Source organism: Apaloderma vittatum, unplaced genomic scaffold (genome assembly GCF_000703405.1).
Source record: "Apaloderma vittatum isolate BGI_N311 unplaced genomic scaffold, ASM70340v1 scaffold9145, whole genome shotgun sequence".
NCBI lineage: Eukaryota > Metazoa > Chordata > Aves > Trogoniformes > Trogonidae > Apaloderma > Apaloderma vittatum.
The window spans coordinates 108839-131700 of NW_009715604.1; the positions used below are offsets into that span (position 1 = coordinate 108839).

At 36.8% G+C, this 22862-nt stretch overlaps 1 protein-coding gene across 1 annotated transcript in view; it reads left to right on the forward strand.

Moving 5' to 3' along the window:
- Positions 1-22862, forward strand: part of UNC13C (unc-13 homolog C (C. elegans)) — a 136504-nt gene that overhangs the window by 96398 nt on the left and 17244 nt on the right. Inside the window, exons 19-25 of the mRNA XM_009869223.1 lie at positions 4603-4729; positions 5720-5816; positions 6260-6403; positions 7374-7451; positions 11951-12028; positions 20457-20545; positions 22396-22545. Of these exons, the coding sequence (XP_009867525.1) occupies positions 4603-4729; positions 5720-5816; positions 6260-6403; positions 7374-7451; positions 11951-12028; positions 20457-20545; positions 22396-22545 (763 nt within the window). The remainder of the gene's footprint in view (positions 1-4602; positions 4730-5719; positions 5817-6259; positions 6404-7373; positions 7452-11950; positions 12029-20456; positions 20546-22395; positions 22546-22862) is intronic.

The following is a 22862-nucleotide window of genomic DNA, read 5'->3' on the forward strand; positions in this document are numbered from 1 at the left end:
TTGGGATCAGATACCCAAAATGTCAGCTTCTACTTTTATCCAGAATATGAGTGCATTGTATGGGTGTCATGTTGCAATGGTGATTCAGAGGGAGGAATTCCAATTCATGCTTGATCAGTATCGTTCCTCATAGGACTTCATTAAGAGTTATTCTTGCCTGAGCCATACTCAGTTTGTGCCATGCATTTACTTCCCAATTATATGACCAAAAGTTGGGAAATAGCAGGTTTTCTGAAACTGCAGTTCTGAAAGAAATAGATGAAATATGCAGCTGGTAGACTCTAGAACGGTTGTTAAGTAATTATTGCAAATAATATGGAATTATGTCACAATGGTTGAAAATAGTATCTTAATTTTGATGGGAAATTTGTGCTTAGTCTCAATCGTTTCCAGTTTGATAAACTGTAGTGCAATAGAATGTATTTAACAGTCAAACCAACTGATTGTGATATAATTACTTTGCTACACAAATATTCTTTGTAGTAGTTACTAATCTCCATAACATTATCTTTAAAGCATGGAAGCTGGACAAGCTTTTTATCTTAGGTATTCATATATGCTTATGTACATCTAGTCAATTTTTTCATTATTTAAAGACAAATTTCCTTTTTTCAGTTCTTGTTCATAAGAATTTGAAATATTCTTGAAAACCATCTCATTAGAGTGGCTAACAAAAAAAATCGCTCTTAACTTTTGTACCTAAATAAGGGAAAATTAGAGTTGAACGCAATATCAAATTGATTACCTGAATATTTTAAATGTTCGTCTTTTATGAAGGTTGTTAGATTGCCCTTTTTTTCTTTTTTAGCAACTAATGCATTTAAAAAGTTACATGGATACTCAGACTGTTGTTATTACCTCAGGGTTAAAAAGGTAAAAGGATTCTGCAATGAAAGAGATTCTATTCCAGTTTGTTAAATGGCATTATGTCTTTAGTGTTATGCAGATATTTCTGCTTAGTAAGCCATGATCATGACTTTATTGAGAAAATACTATGACATTGCAAACATCAAAAGCAAACATAGTAGTTGTATTGCAGTTTCTAGTTGTTTGCTGCTTTAGGAATATCTTCAGCTTTCTTTAGCAATTGCTAAAGAATCATAGAATCATAGAATGGCCTAGGCTGGAAGGGACCTTAGAGATCATCTAATCCAACCTCCCTGTCATGGGCAGGGACGCCTCTCAACTAGATCAGGCTACTCCAGGCTCTGTCCAACTTGGCCTTCAACACCCCCAGGGAGGGGGCAGCCACAACATCTCTGGGCAATTTATTCCAGAGTCTTGCCACCCTCGTACTGAAAACTTTCTTTCTAAGAAATAGTCTAAATCTGGTCTCCTTCAACTTAAACCCATTTCCCCTTGTCCTATTGGTGGACATTCTTGTAAAAAGTCCCTCTGCAGCCTTCCTGTAGGTTCCCTTCAGGTATTGGAAGGCAGCTATTAGGTCCCCCCAAAGTCTTCTCTTTTCCAGACTGAACAATCCCAGCTCTCGCAGCCTGTTCTCATAGCAGAGCTGCTCCAGCCCTCAGATCATCTTTGTGGCCTCCTCTGAACACGCTCCAACAGATCCACGTCCCTCTTATGGTGGGGACACCAGAACTGGACGCAGTATTCAGGGTGAGGTCTCACAAGAGCAGAGTAAAGGGGGAGAATCACCTCTCCTGACCTGCTGGCTACGCCAGGATGCGGTTGGCCTTCTGGGCTGCACGAGCGCACTGCCGGCTCATGTTGAGCTTCTTGTCTATCAACAACCCCAAATCCTTCTCTTCAGGGCTACTCTCAACCCACTCTGTGCCCAGTTTGGATTTGTGCCTGGGGTTAGCCTGGCCCAGGTGCAGGACCTTGCAGTTTGACTTGCTGAAGCTCATGCAGTTTGCACTGGCCCATTTCTCAAGCCTGTCAAGGTCCCTCTGGATGACATCTCTTCCCTCAGGTGAGTCCACGGCACCACACAGCTTGGTGTCGCCTGCAGACTTAGTGAGGGTGCACTCAATGCCATTGTCCATGTCGCTGACTCAGAACAGAACCCAAGGAATACCGCTTGTCGCTTGAAAATCGAACTTGTTAGGTTAATAGATGCTTATAAAAGTATATTGCACTACAAGGAATGTTTCATAAAAATAGCAGCCCAAAAAAAAATTAGTAGTATTAGGTTTATTATACTGGAGATTCTGTTTATCTAAAATTAATTATGAAAAGGGTCTAGTATTTTTGTCTGCTGAGCACATTTGCACAGTCTACAATTAGCAGGTTTATTTCAAGACTAAATTAGTATTATAACAGTTTTGCAAAGCAAGAGTGAGCTTTTTTAGAAAGGATTATATTGTGCAGCTACTACTTCTGTCTTCTAGAAAGTCCAAACTGGATATATCTGTATAGGAAAACAAGGTGCCAGCAATGGAAAAACGTCCTGTGTCTCCAAACTGCATACATATATCCCATGTTGTGTCACATTTCCCATTAACTTGTGAAAGTTTTTCAGAAACTAACAACGCAATTCATGAGTCCTACTCTAAATTCAGAATGCCTACAGGGATATTCCTATGCTTTCTAACTGGAATCCATGGTTACTGTGGATAAACCCATCTAGTATCATCCAGTGAAAATTCTCATGGTCTTACTTATACAGACACCTGTTTTATCTGTTCTTTTATTTATATAAATTGAAAAGGTACTATGCATGTGGATACAAAATGACTTGGTAGATCTTATTTTCTGATGTTCTGATTCATTAATACTAGGAATTGAGGATGCATTTTTCACTTATATGTGGCAACAAGTAATATCCTTGGAGACTTAAAATATTCTTTACAAGGTATAACAGCCTGGATTAAAAAAAAAAAGTCACTCATAAATTACTTTTCTGCTCATTTCTAAAGTGTTATAATTTAGATCTAAAGTTAAAAAAATATCAATGAATGGTATTGTGTAAGTTGTACCCTGCTGCACAGGTTTGCCTATCATTGGCAGCAGCTCATTTTTGAAATTTAAATAAGCATTTCCTTGGCATATAATAATATAGCAAACGTTCCTAAGTTTCATTGTGTAATCTAATAACCCACTTATGCAATACTTCAATGAAAAAGTGCTTTTCATTTCAGAAATTCTTTTCTTTTGGGATGCAATATAAGACAGATTTTTCTTAATAATGACTTAGGCAGTAGATGTGCACTGAATTTGCTAGCAGTAAGACAATTGTTCTCAGCCAAAGATTGGTCTCACTTGTAAGAATTACCTTTTATTGAGCAAATGTTTCATCTAGCTGTCTACAATAGTAAATTGTAGAAAAACTTCTACCAGAATAAAAAAATAATATTCCCTAAGTTGATAGAAAGTAAGAACAGACATCTTTCTCTCTGTGGTTCTGTTTAAGGCTAGTAACCAATGCTATTATGCTAGGGAGAATTTGTAGTACTCTGAAGTAGCAATTGGGCATGAAGAACTGCAATATTTAGATAGAAACTGGTTACTGATTTTTCTGAATTGTGATGAAAAGCCACAGAAGGTGAAAATGCTAACATAATGCTAAAAACACAGTAAGAGCCCACAAGGGCATTTCATAAGCTGATTCTCGCAAACCCTAGTGATTAACTGTGTAACAATATGTTTCTGAAACAATAATTTCTCTTATGTCACAGTGGTATTACTGAAGTGCTGATTTGGCATAATAATAACAATAAAAATTTTCTGTTAATACACCTGGTCAGGTCCAAAAAACACAAAATGTTTATTTCACAATGCATTTGCACTGACAGAGAATTGAGTGATATATTCAGGTGTGTATATGACAGAGGACGGGATGCCTCTAGTGTTATATAAAATCGAGTTCACTTCCAAATTTATATGAAGAAAGTGTGTAATACTATGTTATGATGCAAGCAGGAATAAGGAGCAGAAAGGAGGTTGGAAAGAGATAAGTTCTTAATGCATACTACTTGCACAAGAGTGTCATTCCTGCCAAGCATCTGCATTAGGTCCCTTTTTTAAAGGAGCTGGGAAAAGAGATTAGTCTTCTGAGGGAGCATGTGCAAGTGACATGGCACCTCAAATAGATGAGAGCAGAGGAGATTTTAGGAAGCTGTGTACTCTGCCTGCGATTTGTGGCTCCATGGTTTCCTGCTGTGAGAGAAGGAAATGAAAGATTTGGGCAAGCATAAAGTGCCCGTTAGCTAATGCGGTGAAAGACTGCAGCAGTAGAGCACCTGGGGTGGCAGCTCGAGGGGACTGGCAGTGGTAGTTGTTACTGCATTTGGCCACTACACAGCTATAGTTGTCTTGGCTAACTTGACACCTGACAGACCTTCTTAATCATTTTGTAACAACCAAAACCAGAGTCAACAAATTTGTGGGGTTTTCTCACTGCTGTGAAGAGAGGTGAAAAGCCTAATTTGTGGAGTGGTCTTTGTTTTGGTTTGGTTTTCCTAAGGGTTCTCAGAACCTGAGTATTAAAACTATGGGTACTGCTACCTTTTTAAAAAAACAAGCTAATTGTGCTTTAAAATGTGAGTACTGTATTATTGTCACTAGTGCACTGAAGCCCAAGAAAGTTATTTATTGTTAGAATGCTATTAAATGCTTTTATTTCAACTCCTTCTGTTACAGAACATGAAAAGCAGCGGTTATGCAAAAGCACAGATTATATGAATTTGCACTTCAAAGTGAAATGGTTTTATAATGAGTATGTGCGAGAGCTCTCTGCTTTCAAGGATGCAGTGCCTGAATATTCTCTGTAAGTAGTGTGTAGGGAAGTCTCCCATGAATCTGAGCTTGTTTAAGGTCTATTTTAGTGAAATATGCTCAAGTTTGTGCAAGATCTCAAACTGCATAGTACTAACAACTCTTTGCACTTTCCTTCTTTTTAATTCGTCAGTCTATCAGATTAAATAGTGCAGGTATTAAAAGTGCAATTAGTTTTTTCATAGGGTGCTTTATCCAACTGTTGTTAACTGCAGGTCTTCTTGGATAACGGAACACTTTGGTCAGAAAATGCCTGAGGAAGGCAAGAAATGTGGGAACAGAAGTAGTATTAGTTACAGGCCTCTGCATTTGTTTCATACGCAAATTTGGATAAAGATACAATGATAATGGGATGTCCTACTGAAATTATTCTTACTGCATTGGGTTAATATTCAGCTGCTGGCTTTTTTTTTTCGCCTTTATTCCTGCAATTAATACATTCAGTCCTGTCCTTTTATATGAGCTATTCTTAATCTCATTCCTTAATCTTCTGCAAGTCTGCTGATTTGGCAAGGTAGATTGGGGCCTGGTGTTAATGCTAATTTTAAAAAAAGAAAAAGAAAATACAGTTGATGTTTTCTTAAAGCAAAGTTTTATCAGAGTTGTTTCGCATACAAATAAAAAATAAATGTTAGCAAATAATCAATATTGATACAAGGCACATTCTAAAATTAAAAAAAATGTGCAGAATATGTGAAACATGGACATGTTTCTCTGGTGCCTACTGCTGATTTTATGTCACTAGCATAGACCAGTTAGAGTATTGTGAAACTGAAGCCTGAAGGACCTTCTGGTAGTCACAGTATGTGTGGTTACCAGAATTTTTCTGGGATGATAGACTTTTTTTAGCTACTAAAACAGATATGAAGACACAACATGCCAAACTGCTGGGTGGTATGGCATCTCTACTTTCAAGATCTTTGTGAAATTGTTTTTAATTTGAAAAGGATTTTACTTTAAAAAAAATGGTTTTAATTTTCAGGTGGTTTGAACCATTTGTCATTCAGTGGCTGGATGAAAATGAGGATGTCTCAATGGAATTTCTTCATGGAGCACTAGAAAGAGACAAAAAGGATGGGGTGAGCCTTTATTTTTTAAAGAAGACAGTAAAGAAAATATTAAGACAGTTACTTAACATTGCAAAACCAGAAGTAACATTTGGTCCCGCAGTATTCTTGTTAGACTTCACAAGATGCACAGTCAGTAACAGTTTTTGGAAGATAACCCTATGAACAAATTCCTGCTCTAATTCCATCCACCTAAATTCCTCATAGACTTCAATCTATGATTTTGCTCACCTTGATGTGATACTGATGTCATGAAATTTTGTTTTTGTTTTTAAGAGGTTTCGAAGTAATGGAAATGTGAAAAGTGACACTTGTCAGTATTCTGAACGAGACTTTTTAAAAATAAATATTTATTACTTTTTATGACTTTAGGAGGAATTTCAAGTGTAAGAGAATCGGTTCATACAGTTTTGATCTCTGAACAAGTATTAATTCATTTGAATGTTTCTCTCTAGTTCCAGCAAACATCAGATCATGCCCTCTTCTCCTGTTCTGTGGTTGATGTCTTTACACAGCTCAACCAAAGCTTTGAGATTATTAGGAAACTGGAGTGTCCTAATCCAGAAGCACTATCTCATTTAATGAGAAGATTTGCAAAGGTAAATTAAAGTCAATGCATCTCAACTAAACTTCAGAGACAATGACATTGTGTTGCCATGTACTTAAAAGCTAATCGCAGTGTTGTTTAGAATCAATTTCTTTTGCCTCTGACGGGGATCCTTAGAAAGACATGTTGTCTGTGGGTTAAGACTGCTTTTTCATCTACTTTGTCAAAATCATTTATCAATTTGAGAGGTTCTATCCTCTCTGAGATTTCATATCTATATTTGTTATACAATTATTATTCTTGCTAAGCACTAATTACAATTCCATTAATGGGGCAATTCAGTGAAATGCAACTATCTAATTAATCACTGCAAGGGAAGAAAAAAATCAAGGTATGGCAATAAAGTATTTTTGCTTGAAGCCTTGAGGTGGTAGTTCTTCTTCATTTGCTGTAAACTCAACTTTGTTAGGCCAGCTTTCTAACTGTATTGAAACATTTTTTCACAAACTTTAGACTTCCATTGTAGTCCTGATGGCTTTTACAAAGTTTTTATTTTCATCTATTCTTGTTCTTCCTTTGCAACAATTTTCCATTTGCAAACAAAGTTCCTATTTACATGATTATTGCAGAGTAAGTTCATATTGCCAGGCCTTGAACAGTGCTCCTTTGGTCTTACTTTTCCGTTACATTTTTAATCAATGCATTGTCACCCTAGAGAATTTTTTGAGCTTGCTACCGTTCCAGTAAGTATGTAATACATTGCAAGGAGCAGAGCTCTCAATGCCTCTCCAAAGCAATAACACAAAATGAAAGTATTTCTGATACTGAAGATTATGTTCCTTTAAGAACAGCGCACCACCTGTTTTGCAGGGATTTGAAAATGTGCTCATGATTGTTTATGTTATCTAAAAAAAAATGTAAATTAATAAACTGTAAATTTGTATAAATTTTTTTCTGTGTTTTTATTATTTTCATTTTATGTTATGAAATTTACCTTTTAAAAGATTCTTCTCCTCTCCTAGACTATCAACAAGGTGCTTCTTCAGTATGCTGTAATTATTTCAAATTACTTCAGCTCATACTGTGATAAAGACAACGTGGTGAGTAAAAAGCTGGTTTTTATTTCTGTCTCAGAAATTACCTTTAAATTACTTACTGTACTTTTTGAAAATGTAATCACTTTTGTATATGAGAAAATGCATGAATGGTGGGAGTTTTGCTTTACTTTTTAATAAGGTCAGCATGTTTTCCTAGCTGCTTACATTGCTTTGTAAAACCTGGAATAGCTAGATTTAGTTAAAAATCCTAATTAATAATTTTAGTATTAAAGTAGAAAAAAAAAATTACGAGATGGCCAGAAATACTTCCTGGCTAATAGTCTTATATAATGGTGAATATTGTGAATATATCTTCATAATTTTTTCCGAACAAAAGGAAATAGTTTTGTTTTTGTCTTGCATTGGCTTGCTTCTATTTCTCAATTTATTTATTAGAGAGTTTATAAGGTTATTGCTCCCTGAACAGTGGAGCGTCTGCAGACTTTTTCTCGGTGCTGCACTCCATGTAGCAGTGAGAAGAAAATTGTGTGCTGCTTTGTTGCCTCACTGCTTACTTCCCTAATGAACGACCAGATTGCCATGGACTCAAATAAATGAGATGCGGACGCTAAAGATGTGGTTAAGCAGATCAAGGCATTATCAATAGCTTAACATGACTAAGGAAAATTGTTCTTGTAAACTGATTTTTCAGTATCGTTGATATTCAATCAAAGCCACTTGTCCCGAGGCAGGCAGCATTTAGCACTGTTATACTTAGTAGTGTGTTGTACAGATGTATCAATCTGCAGTTAGGTGCATAACTGCAGCACCACCCTCATACTATTCGCCTTTAAAAGTACGGCCCTTATATAGCTCATGCACAGATCTCAGCTATATTTGTCACATCCCTGTGCATGGCTTGAGGACACACTCATTCGCGCGAATGCTCCCTGTAGTGTGAGATGGTGTCATAACCTAGAGGTCACCAACATCTACAGAGTAATAAAACTCAGAAAGACATATATCACACCTAATATCAATTATTGCTGGTTCTTCTTATGAGCAGTGTTACTGTCACTGTCCTGATTTGATCTGGGACAGAGTTAATTTTCTTTGTAGTGGCCAATACAGTGCCGTGGTTTGGATTTCATGGGAGAATAATGTTGATAACACAGTGATGTTTTAGCTGTTGCTAAGTAGTTCTTATAGTAAATTAAGGATTTTTCAGTTTCCCGTGCTCTACCAGAGAGGAGGTACACAAGCAGCTGGGAGGGAGCAAGGCCAGGACAGTTAAACTCACCAAAGGCATACTCCGTACCTTAGAACGTCATGTGCAATCCATAAACTGGGGGGATTTGGCCAGGGGGTGCTGATCGCTGCTCGGATATTGATCAGTGGGTGGTGAGCAATGGCATTGTGCATCACTTGTATTTTCCTGGGTTTTGTTTCTCTCTCTTTTTCTTAGATTCCTTTTCATTATTGTTATTATTATTAATAATTAATTTTGTCATGACACTGTTCTTATCTTAACCCATGAGTTTTACTTTTTTCTGATGTTCCTTCCCATCCCACTGGAGGGTGGAGGAGGGAGCAAGTGGCTGTATGGTTCTTAGTTGCTGTCTGGGATTAAACCACGACAACTACACGAGGCTGACTGACGCCAGAGCAGCGATTAGCTCCCTCTGTATTTTAGGGCATTCCTTGGTATTAAGGGCATTGCCCAAATGCCTTTTAAACACCGCCAGGCTTGGGACATCAACTACCTCTCTAGGAAGCCTGTTACAGTGTTTGACCACCCTCTCAGTAAAGAAATGATTCCTACTGTCCAGTCTAAACCTCTCCTGAAACAGCTTTTAATCATTCTTACACATCCTATCACTGAATACCAGTTGATACGTGATAGACCAACACACCATGTTGCCTTTTTTTTCCCCATAGTCTAGCTGGATGTTAATCTCCATGCATTTTTAATTCTACAGATAGACTTTCTGCATATTCCTTACCTCTCTCCCCTCCAGGGCAAATACAGAGCTGCAAAGTACACAAAGCTCTCTCTCCCCAGGATGGAGGAGTAAATGCATTACACGTCTTCTACTTTTAACTGTTAATCAGTCCAAACCAAGCTTTATCTAAAATGTTTGACCCAGTATGAGCCATAACTATTCTCAAAATTCAATATAGAAAAGAAATAAAATTTGTAGCTATTTTTTTCCATTTCTTTAAATTTAATACTAGTACTAAATAAAGCTTCCATCTTTCCAGAAGAAATGAGTTTTGGTACATAACGCTGAGTCAACAAATCAAACTGTGTAGTCTTTTGGTCTGTCCAATGGATGTTTTTTTTTAATTGTTGGAGTGATTGGTTTCTGAAGTCACCGTGGTATGCCAGTCTTTACTAACTCTTTAGATGGACTTAATCTCATTATGATATAAAGTATTATATCAAATGCCTTTGGAAGACATAAATTATTTTTACTACAAGCTATTCTTTCAAAATACATGCTTTTAGCTTGATAAAAGACCATTTGAGCTGGTATTCTCAGCTACATTAAAAGTCCATCTCCTCCATTAGAGTTGATAGAAGAGATTGAAACAAATACTTTTATGATTAAAGTTACATTTTGCCATTCTTTTTCTTGTCAATACTTTTACTGTTTTTATTAAGCACTATAAAATGTGCTCATAAACTGTTCCAATAAAAGCATACCAGAGGTGTTTTTTCATAAAGATATGCATCTAATGTAAAAACATCTTATCTTCCACCTCCTGTCAGAGTTCACAAGCAAATCTGGTTTTATGTATTGTACTTGCCACTCACTTTTACGTGTTGTTGCATCTGGCTGTCTGATTCCTGTACATTTCTGCAGGGTATTCTGAAGGGCAAAATGATAATGAAATAATGGGAATGTTTTTAAGCCCTGGTTCTGTTATTTAGTGACAGAAATAGAAATTTTTCCATTAAGCCAAGGTAGGGTTACGCTCTGAAAGAACGACCTAGCTAGCCTCAAAGAAAACTTTGAAAACTGTCTCAGTATGAAGTATTTATCTCATAGCTTCAGTATATTCTCAAAGGCATTTTCACTAGTTTTGAATAAAAGAATCAAGATGTTATCTTCAGCTACTTATTCCCCTATCAGAAATTATTGTCATTGATTTGTGATATTGCAGATAATTTCCAGGATAATTAGTATGCCAGAAAAGAGGAGACAGCACAGGAGTGGGAGGCTGCAGCCTTAGTGATCCTAAATTAATAGAAGGTAGATAAACAGAAGTGAGGTTTGTGGATTTTTTGAGACAGAAGGAGATATTTCAGCCTTTAGACAAAGCTAGCTGTCTTGCAGGAGGACGGATAGCATGCTTTACTTTAATGTAAGTGTTAAGAATTAGATAAATTTCTTTTTCTTTTTCTTTAGTTGAGAACTCTGACACCAAATTCCTTTGAGAGTATGTAGAACTAATTAAAGCTAAATCATGCTATTGATCTTTTGAATGCCAAAATCTAATCCCCATGTTTCAGCACTACGTTGGAACATACTCTTTACTGGAAAGGTACCAATGAGTATCAATCATTGTAATAATTCCATCACCTTCTTGTTGTCTGGAAGAAACTGTATGTGTTTTATTGAAATGCATTACTTCCGTGTCTGAATTAGTCCAGTCATGCACTATAACACACTAACAGTGACCAGTCAGATCTCTTTTAGCAAGCATTGTCTTATTGCTTCCCCCACACCAATATAATGTCATCTGAGTATACAAAAATTCGAGTAATAGATCTTTTCTTCTGTAATTTTGTAAAAAGCTTCTTAATTTTACCTGTGTTTTACTTGCTTACCTCGTATTTATCCAACAATTGCTGTCTTTTACTTTGTGTTCTGCCTTAAAAAAATTAGCTTAGGCAGCAATATTTTTAGATTAAAATAACATGTTTACAGAATTCTGTTGCCTAATCTATTCGCCAACTTTTCAAGCAATGAAAAATGTACATTTCTTAAATATTATTCTGTTATTAACTGAATTGTCTGTTGATTTACTAAAACACTTAAGGATCAGCTTTTATCTGGGTTACAGTGCTATCACAGTTTTCTGCAAAGACTGGGTCTCGAAAGCAATCTGGCAATCTCTTTTTACTCTCAAAGTACTTTGACAATTATCATGTCAACTCTCCAAATGGTAATGGATAATGTACTACTTGCATTAATCCACCAGATGTAATTATATTAACTATGACTAGCAGCTGTATGGGATGTAAGGTTCAGGATGTGAAATACTGGGATCTGAAAACTGCCCCGCTGGTTGGGAGAAGATATTCAGCTTCCTGGGGGTCAACATTGTCTTATGGGCGTAGTGGGTGAGTGGTTTTGCTGACTGGGCAAAGACGAGTGTGAATTAAAGAAGGAAGGGAAGGCAACAGGAGTTGGAAACCTGAGATCCTCCTCTAAAAACTACAATTGCATGAGTGTAAGGCTGCTTAGGACCAAGTCTTAGTGCAGAGGCTGTGAATAGACATATTCATAAAGAACATAACATGCACATTTTCACATTTGATGCTTTCTTTTTAGCCCTGTATCTTGATGAACAACATTCAACAATTAAGAGTCCAGCTTGAGAAAATGTTTGAATCCATGGGAGGAAAGGAGGTGAGTCATATTTGTTTTCTGGTTCATTCAGAGTTCCTTAGAGATCATTAGCACCATGGTTTTGACCTACTCACAGCCTTCACTTTCTCTTGAAAATAAAATGAATTTTTTTTTTTAAAAAGACTACAAAAACTATTTAATGTCCTGACAAAACTAGAAGACCTAACACTGTTTCACAGGAACATGCTAATGATCTGTAAAGCTGAACTAGTACTGGGTGTTTTGTGTTGAAAACTGTAGTGCCAGTTTTATTTTAATGTTTGTATTGGACTATACTTTGCTTTTTTTATGTATTGGTATGTTTTGCCTGTATTTGAAAAGTTTGTAGAATATGTGCTTTGTGCTTTGTCTGTAATGTGTCATGTCTTTGTCTAATGCCTTTGACTTGCAATCGATTGAGCAGAAGAAAGAAGGAGAGAGATTCTCTTATGAGGTTTGTGATAGTAAGCATCTTTTATTATTCCTGACTGTATTTTCTAAGGCTAAGAACAGTCACATTTCCTACTAATTTCCATTGATGTATTTGTGTAATTCCCTATGATCAAAAATCAAAAAGAGCTATGCTTGGGCATTCAGTTGACACTCTAAATTGAAAAGTTTTACTAGGCAGATAGTGTAAAGTCTTTCAGAGTTTCTAAAAAAAATAAATCTATAAACATTAAGTGCACTTTTCAGTATCTGAGAGCCTGTTTGTAATCACAGTTTGGCACCACTTCACCAGAAGCTGCTACTGCATGCTTAGCTTTATCTCCTTTTGTATTTCAAAAGGTTTAAAAGTGCCTGAAGTCTTTTCAACAGTAAAGGACATAAATACGCTCTTCAATACCTTACTGATTGTAGTCTTTGACGTTTTGATAGCTAATTAAGAAATTAACATATTTTCAAGGTATAGAATCCTTTGTCTTAATAAAAAGCAATATGAAGATCATGAATATACTATCCTTATTATCCTTTTAAAAAGGAGTTACACATCATTTTCTTGCTGAGACTGCAGTTTGATAGTTTCACAAAACTTTGAGCTGATGTGACCACATTGTAGAGAGAATTGGAAAATAGATTTTTTTCCTATTTCCACATCCACAGCAGGATGCTGAAGAGGTAAGATAATCCCCTGTGTCATGCACATGCAGTGAATAGTACCTTCCAAATAAACCTAGATTATTAACTTTATGGTGAGGAAAATTTGATGAGCCAGTAAGAGATTTTTGAAACTGCAATGGCAGATATACTTGCTGCTTTAGAGAACATGAAATAAACTTCTGCAGACGTGTCATAATTGAAAATTTCATAACAAACTTGGAAGATACATATTTATCTTCAAGATATGGCTATAGTTTTGTGGTTCCTATTAAGCCCCTTTCACCCTCTAGATATTAGAAATACTCATTTTCCATGTTCAGTGCTGTGCCAAGGACTTTTGTATTAAGGTCTTGGATCCAATCTGTGTGTCGAATGTCATGAATCATAAAAAAAAGCTAAATGTCCATAAATCCTGGTGATTACAGGGGCAGAGGAAAGTGTAGCAGTTTGTGTCTATAATTATCATATTATTTTCAAATCAAAATATTTTCTGGAATCTCCACAATGTTCCGTTATTCTCAAGAAAATGCTAGTTTTCCCTTTGCTCCCAATAGCTTATATAATTAAAAAATTAAAAAAACCAAGGTTTTTCATAGCAGTTTTCTTTTAAAATCTCTCATCACTTCTCATCCTTCTTGCTTTCTCTTTTGAAGTTAACAAGGATGAATTATTAAGGGTGTTACAGTATCAAAGCAACGTTTCCTACAAATCTGGTGCAACATGCAAACCTTGGAGAAAATTCAGAGATATTTTTCTAAAATCCTCTTGTTAGGTACCGTAAATGTATCTCCCATCCATGGTCTAAGAAAAAAAAAGATCTAAAAAATACATTCCAAGGGATTTTTGGTTTTTATTAGGGGAAATTCTTGAGAAAAATTCATTCATGTTCAATTTTTTTGTCACCCATATCAAAGTGCCTCTAAGATGTTTGTCTTCAAATTGGAATATTTATTTGTCTAAGTATTCCAAGAGCATAAACGCTGATGATGGCCCATTTGCTTATTGAGCTGGTACTTATAAGAAACAGAGCCAACAATAAAATCTGTAAGCAGTTGCCTTGCTGGAAGAAAACAAGTCATAGCACAAGGTCCTGCACCTGGGTCGCGCCAGTCCCAGGCACAAATACAAGCTGGGTTCAGAGTGGGTTGAGAGTAGCCCTGAAGAGAAGGATTTGGGGTTGCTGATAGATGAGAAGCTCAACATGAGCCGGCAGTGCACTCATGCAGCCCAGAAGGCCAACCCCATCCTGGGATGGATCAAGAGGAGTGTGACCAGCAGATCAGGAGAGGTGATTCTGCCCCTTTACTCTGCTCTTGTAAGACCCCACCTCGAATACTGCGTTCAGTTCTGGTGTCCCCACCATAAGAGAGACATGGATCTGTTGGAGCGTGTTCAGAGGAGGCCACAAGGATGATCCAGGGGCTGGAGCAGCTCTGCTACGAGGACAGGCTGCGAGAGCTGGGATTGTTCAGTCTTGAAAAGAGAAGACTTTGGGGGGACCTAATAGCTGCCTTCCAATACCTGAAGGGAACCTACAGGAAGGCCAGAGAGGGACTTTGTTTACAGGAGTGTCCACTGATAGGACAAGGGGAAATGAGTTTAAGTTGAAGGAGACCAGATTTAGACTAATTCTTAGGAAGAAATTCTTCAGTACGAGGGCGGCAAGACTCTGGAATAAATTGCTCAGAGACGTTGTGGCTGCCCCCTCCCTGGAGGTGTTGAAGGCCAAGTTGGACAGAGCCTGGAGTAGCCTGATCTAGTTGAGAGGCGTCCCTGCCCATGACAGGGAGGTTGGATTAGATGATCTCTAAGGTCCCTTCCAATCTAAGACATTCTATGATTCCCGTGAAGAGTCATTCCTGTGAGTAAGCCGCAGGATAATGACACCTCGTTCAGCTGAAGCAAAACTAATTCTTAGAAAAATTAAATGTTGTTAATCTCCTCAGTGTCACATTGTGAGCAGTATGTCTTTCAAACTATGCAGTCAAAATACCACAATCAAGGAGCAGTCCCTATGTTCAGAGTAGACTTATTGCATATTTCAGAGCAGGGATCTCTATAAATAGAGAAAAACCTGGGCTTTCGGCTCCCCTTCCATTAAAATAAAATAGTCTGAATGATATGAGGTTTATTAACTTTTCTCTTGTGCTGTAGCAAAGCTGGAGATCAGTCTACCCTGTTAAGAAGGAGTGAAGTGGGTTTCAAGCCACTTTCTTTTTTTAAAAATTAAGTAAGTCAAAAATCATGGGAACAGATGATCATTAGGTAGAATTTTGGTTTAGCTCCTGTTTGTTTCGTCCAAAAGGAGTCTATGCATTGCACTAAATCGTTTTTTCATGTCTGACAAGTTGGAAGCTGATAAAAGGGAAAGAAAAAAGTTAATGCTTGTGTTGCTTTTCACCAGATGGCAGAACATGGCAGAAATGAGTTACAGCAATTAGGATCAAAAAAAAAAAGAGAGCAAAAGAAGGCTGTTTACGTTCAAGAGCATTACATTGCCTGTAGGTAAATCATATTTCCACTCCAGTAAGTTCCAACTTTATATGTAATGCTTAGGAATTCATATAGGAATCTGTATGTGGTCCTAGAGACTTTTATGGCATGACAAAGGCCCAGACTTCAGCCAATAGTTCAGAAGTGTGCATCTTTAAATCTATAAAGTCAAAGGCCTACATATTTAAAGCAGTGGCAGTACCTAGGTAGTTGGGAGTGGGGTGAAGGGTAGTGTCTGTCAGAGACAAAGAGAATTACTAAACTGACGGATCTGGTAAATACCTGTATCTTTCCCAGATGTATGGACAGTATGCAAAACTACTTTTTGTCTTTTGAACAGAAGTAACCTGGCGGTCCCATTAGGAAACTATAAGCAATTAGACTCATGAAACTGCAGGTAAATGGAATTCAGATTAGAGAGGTTACATTTAATTCATGCAAAAGTAATTTGCATCTCTGTAGCTTCCTACAGAAGCACTACTAAATTTGCAGTTAACATGATTATGTCCATACTAGCACACATTAAATTACAGCATGGAATAGCTCAGTCTAACACATTATGTTGAAAGCAGCTGAATTAATCATATCTTTAACTCTTTTCCGAGGCTTCTATGTATTTAAAAAAAAAAAAATCGGTTTTAGACAGGCAGCTTTTGGAAACAATAATGGTTAAGTATTCTTTTTTTCTTATTCTTTCAGCTGTTCAGCAGAAGTGTTTTCTGCTTTTGTTTAGCATTCAGAAATAGTCAAACTTCTAATTATCTATTTAATAATCCATAATTACCAGCTCTTGTGAAGTGTGCCAACAAATTCTTGAGTATGTTCTGTTGAGGGTAAAAATTAGCCCTATTATTTAAGATGATGGTAAAATAATTAAAAAATATTTATTAACCTAAGAAAGCCCAATGAGTTAAGAACTGATAGAGAAATATGATTTATACGTTAACAGGTTAATAACATTTCTACTACTGAAATAAGTTTGCTCTTTAAAAAATTCAGATTTTTGGCACCTATCAATATATATTAAGATTAACCCTGCACATACTGTGAACTGTAAATGGAACCTAAGAACCTAAGGGATAAATGGTCTTTTCTGTCTTTTGATGCCCAAATTATATATGGCATGTTAATGACACTCATCTTTTTTTTTGCCCCAGCAATAATCTGCTCAATTAGGACTTTTTTTCTTTTGTTTTCTTGAAAATTTGTTCAGGCATACGGTTGGGTTTTTTTTCTTTCTTTATCAAACTCTATAGAGCAGATGAGACTTGAGGACAAAAAGAAGTGACCCAAATACTATAGATATATCATTTTCATATCTATACATCCCTGTAGATCATCTTCCTACATGTGGATCAGCATTGCCTTTTGTCTCGCTTTCATCCTTCCCTTCTGGTTGACTGCGAAGTAGATTAATATTAGGGCTAGGTTAGCCCTATAATAAATACATCATTCAGCCACATCTGGGTGGCTGAGACTCCTGCAGCTGAGCATGTTTGTGTCTATTTACTTAAACTGTTACTAGTAGCAACTACTATGAAGAATTAAAGATTGCATTTACCTCAATTCTTATACACTTCTTCTCTTCCTTTAATAACTCTGCACTATCCAGAAACAGATTGGCTCATGAAACAGAGAAGATTGTTTTTATTGTTGCTTCCTTGCTAGTAAAATCTTGGCCAAGTCAAGGACACTGAGGACTTCTCTTAGTCACTGGAAAGCCTTAGAGAAATGAATTAGTCTCTTCATCACTGATCTGGGAACTTATCTCCTTTACATAGTGGTTTTGAGGGCTATGTTGTCTCAAGTAGAAAGTTATGTCAGCCTGCATAAGTCTCGCACCTTGTCAACTTCATTAAGGCAAACCATTTGCACAGAGCTATAGTGCATTTCCCACACAATGCTTTTCTGGCTTAATATGTGTCAGAAGGAGTTGTTCAAACCATCGCTGAAATAATAGATCCTTCTAAAGCACAAATAAAATTCCTTTTTGAGCTTGTTATTGCAACACTGATGTTTTTGCAAGGTGTAGTCATGTTGTGTACTACAGTCTTTTAGAATATTTAAGAGGGAGACAGTAAGTCTTCATGCTTCCACTGAAATATTTTCCTTTTTTTCAGATATTTTGTTTTTTTGAAGTAAGGCATCATAGCTGAACATATTTTTTATACTAAAGGATCAATTGATTAATGTATGCATGAAAGATAATCCACGGCGGTCAGTCTGTAATGTGCAGAGGTACCAAAAGATGACTTATGTCCACCGCAGAAGGCTGCCCTAAAACCATCATTATCATCAGTTGTGAAATCCCCCCAGAATTTCATATTGTAGAGCCATCGTAATACTTCCCATCTTAGCTATATTATTAGAGGAAAAAAAAAAAAAAAGGGAGTCGTGGCTGTGGTATATTTGGATTATGCCAATCAAGGGACAATGCATGGGGACCTTCTGATTTGCCCTGGGAACTGACTAGCACGTAGTAAGAAAAATGAAAAGTGCACATTTTACTCCTGATGAGACACTCAAATTAACATATTTTTTCAGTAGTTAAGCAAAAGTAACAGTAACATTTAAAAACCTTGCTAACATATTCTTAGCCATCACAACATCACCAGCTGTCTAACACTTGGATGGTCAGCCCGCATACCTCTTTATCTTCCCTATTACACTGCATTAATAAGCATGAGCATGTGTATACACAAGGCTGGATGTCCTGCCAGATGCCTCCAGCTGTGCACACACAAACTTGTTCATGCAATTTGTGAGCACAAAGCCCTCTAAAACGTATAGCGCTTGCATGCTCCTTTCTATAATGTGTTTTATGTCCACAATCTGATATTAGTATTTTGGCCAGACCAAATCAAATTCCAGGTGAATTTAGCAAATATATTGTGTTTTCTGGTTATCATAACAACCTCTGATAGAAAGTTAATTACATTGGCCTTTGTAGTCCCAGTAACAAGTAACAAGTTGATCCTCTAGCTTGTGCATGATCTGGTAAGAAATTTTGAGTCTTCTGCCTGCCTGGTATTTTGTGCTTTCTCTGATGTGTACCATGTTCAGTGTCCATGCTTGTATGTTCAGTATTTGTTAAATGTTAATATTCTAGTGGTCTCAACATTTTTTTCCCCTGTATGTATCCCACCAAACGAAGCAATATAATTCCGTAGTGAAATGCTTTTCCTGAAAAAATCTTTGCCCATGTTAGTAAACCTTAGTTTACTGTAATGTACACATTCCAGTAAAATTAGCTTTTTTTATCCTCACATTTCATATGGAGGAAAATAATCACTTTAAGTGTGTGTACTGTCAGTGTGTATCTGCCAGGGAAACTACTAAGACAAGAAGTGGATAAACAACAGAAGTCCTCTCCATGCAGAGTAATTGAAAACGAAATCAGTGAGTAGTCACAGTGTTAACATATGAGCTTCTCAGAAAAGTGCTACACATCACTGAGTATGTTCTAAAGGATGTGTGGCAATTCCCCTTGTCACCTATTTCAGATTTTTGTCAAAAACTGTAATGAATATCAGGGATTTTCTATGCTTTTAAACTACATATGGTCTCTAAGGACAGTACAGGATGGTCCAAGATTAGAACACATTAGGTCTTTGGCGGGGGGTCAGTTTGTTTTTTCTTTACTTTGCCTTAGAATTCCTGTGTAGTCTCATGAAAGTTACCCAGGCTGCTGTGACACAACTTCCCCATCTCTAAAGTATGATCAAAAGAGCTGACCTACTGCACTTAATACTCTGAAGAATCAGATGAAGAATAAGCACTGAACGCTACTCACACAGTTGAAAGATATGAACATGCAAACAGAGACAGACCTGGTTATGTATTCTAAGTGCACAATTTCCTTTGAAATTGTCAGATCATCTGTGTCTGACCTTACTGCAGAACAGAGCCCAGAATTTGAGAATTATAATTGAAAATCATTCCTTAACATTGTGATATAGATAGCTGAAAGACCTGATGATCATCAGTCGTATCCCACAATGGCTTGCAAATATTTTTCCTAAATGCTAAATCTCAAGGAGATAAAAAGTAATTAGTTTTTTTTTAATTTGAAAAAAGAATGCATAGCGAATAAATAAGCTGTGGATCAAGATAACAGAGTACCTTTTTGATTAAATATCTCTGCATGGATCCCCATCCCTGTAAATGTAAAACTGTATTTCTCCCCTATATTTAGAAAATGTGTATCAGAGGTGCAGGAACTGTTCTCCCTTTGCATCAGAATGTCTTGCTCTGTGCTTGAATTATGTATGTCTTAATGGCTTTTAGGAGCAGAAGTACTGAAATTTAATAGATTCCCTTCTCTCAGACTATATCAGTAGAAGCAGCATGGATAGTCTTCAAGCCATCTTTTCCAGTGCTGGCTGTTCTACTTTTACACTGCATTAATGGGAATAAGGAAACATCTTCCACACAAATCACAAAAAATTGCCAACAGTGGTGAAATGTACAATTAAAAGATAAAAACATCTGCAGTATTATTAACACGAGCACTAACTTCTCATGAATCCCTCCCTTGGTGTGCCTTGTATGGTAAGTCTATTCTTGTGGCTGCCAACACAATTTGCACCACCCTATAGAAAGCCATTGTTTAATGGCACACTTTTAATTTCTTACAATGTAATTCTTCACCATTGTGGTCAAATATTTTTCTTTAAATGGTAGTTCAATTTTTAGGCCTACTAAAGCAATCCTGTGTTATAACAGGTGTTTCCACATTTGGTTTTCCATAGTGCAGTGTATCATTACATATAATTCCTAATTCATTAATTGTAATGGAAAAACTCCCCAAAAAGTAATGTGTAAGTAGAATATAACATTACTTACCTCTTTGCAGTTGGATCCTGAAGCTAGTGCCGTTCTAAAAGAACTTCAGATGAAACTAAGCAATGTATTGGATGAACTCAGCGTAACATACGGTACAAGGTAACAAACTTATTTTCATGCAAACCTTAGAGAAATATTCTGGTTCAAAAAAAATCTGCTTCATTAATTAAGTCTGGGTGGTTGGTTGGACGTCCTGAGGTACAGCTTGCTCCTGCCCTGCTGAAGTGGTGTGCATTTGTGTGTGAGTATGTGTTTAGACTCTGAAAACTATTGCAGTAACCTCACTGTAAAGAAAAAAAACATCTGTGGCTATGAACACGTTACAGAGGTGAGGCTGCTGACTTTCATTCTGCTTTTTGGAAAACAAAAATTAGTAGTTTGTTCTTGCCTGATGCAGTGTTAAAACTTTTCTCCCTGACCATGTTTATGTTACTTCCTGATACTGACAGCTTCTTCTAAGTGGCCTACTTCAGCCAGGGATGTCTGCCTATATTCAGCCTGCTTCAAACAGTCACTGTGAATGGTCATCTTGGGTCATTTGCTTTCCTGTGGCTCTGCAGAAATGGTCTACTGAGCCTTACTCTCAAAATCTTTTATTAATCAGAGTGCATTCTGCAGTCTTGAATGAATATGGTGCTGTGCCAGCAGTGCCTGTGCTATAAGAATCTGCAAGTTATTTTTGTTTCAAATTAGAAAGGAAACTAAGAAAGAGGAATTAGTGCTGTAGTTGTATTCATTAAGTGGAATCTGTAGTTGCTTATTTAATCCATCAATGAACTGTCTGGATATACAGTGTTCACTTGTTCTGAGTGCACTTAGTTTGCCATATTATTTTGCTTTATTCTTGCTCCCAGGTCCTGGTTCTCTGATCATTGACAGTGCATGAATATTATTTCTTTCCAGGGCTTATTTCTGAATGAACCAGCTTGGTTTCTGTAAAAGAAAACCCAACAATAGCTCAGTCTGAGATATGCTCCAGATAGCCAGAATATTCCTCATGGGTCAGCTTATTGCTGGGATTTGTGAGGTTAGACATGTGATGTTAGAAAGATGGCTAATGTCAAGAAAAGCCAATGCATTATTTTGGCTTTTATTGAAGAGACCGGTCTCAACGATTTCCATGAGCAGCTTCTTCTTGTTTTTCTCTAGTGCTTTAAAGTGTGTAGTAAAGTACACATCCAAGTGTACTTGGAAAAGATTCCACTCTTTCTGGTGTTTTCATGTAGAGATTTGCATTCTCTTTTTATGGTCAGTCATGGAGCTGGAACAGCTCACTGCCTAAATATGTTTGTATCTATTGTAGCAAATTCTCTTTCACTTTCCTTAAGTTAATCTTTGCCATTTGTCTGTTCACGTTAGTAGGCCTGGTATATTTGTGGCTTCTATTTGCATTTCTGTTCATAAATGGCTCCTAAACAAATTCGGTTCATCATAAAGCAAATTACTGTGTGTGCAGAGCCTTATTCTGCATCTAAACACTTGACTCTGCTTAACTGCTGTTCTGCAGTTTAAGTGTATTGACCAAAGACTGTATCATATCAATGGCACTAGGAGACTGTCAGAGACATTACTCAACCATATCAGTTAGAAAACAGAACAGTTTTCAGAAAAGCTGAACAGGTGTAACTTGAGGAGCAAGAATTTGTTTGCACTCACCTTGAAGTGGAGAAGATGCCTTCTAGGAGGAAGAGTCTAACTACATCTTAGTGTTTTGGGGTTTTTTTGTGAAAAAGTGTTTTAAACAGTCCAAATGTTTTAACTCTGTCTAGTCACAAAGATTGTGATGGCACTGACTCCGTGCAAAACACAGGAAAAATCAAATGGAGCCAAAAGGGCAAAATAAGCAGAGGTTTTCATCAGTGCAGGAAAGAGTTAAATCTTGTTGAAGCATGTTGTTTTCTTTCTCAGAATTCTTTCATTCTCTTCTTTTTTTTTCCCCCATCCTATAGTTTCCAATTTATAATTGAAGATTGTGTAAGACAAATGAGCAATGAGTTGAATCAAATGAGAGGAAATGGGAATGCAGCAGCCAATAAGAACAGTGCAGCCATTGATGCTGAGATTGTGCTTCGACCTCTCATGGATTTCCTGGACAAAACGTAAGTGTGGCAGATTAAGAACTGGATGCTACAGTCAGGCATACTTTTGATTTTATCCCAAAAGCATCACTAACACATAAAAATACTCCGTAGTATTTTTAATATTTGTAATATTCACGTGTGCAGAATACTATGCTTAACCTCTTACACTAAGCAATCTCTACCTAAACTACATATTTGCCTTTCTATTTCTTCTCATGTTTTGAGTCATTACAAAGGAGCTAGTTTACAGTCTCTGCTCCATGAGCTGTAGTATAAAGAAGATTTTTACTGAACAAAAGAAGAACAGTAAATTCCAGATAATTTCAGTGTAGGGA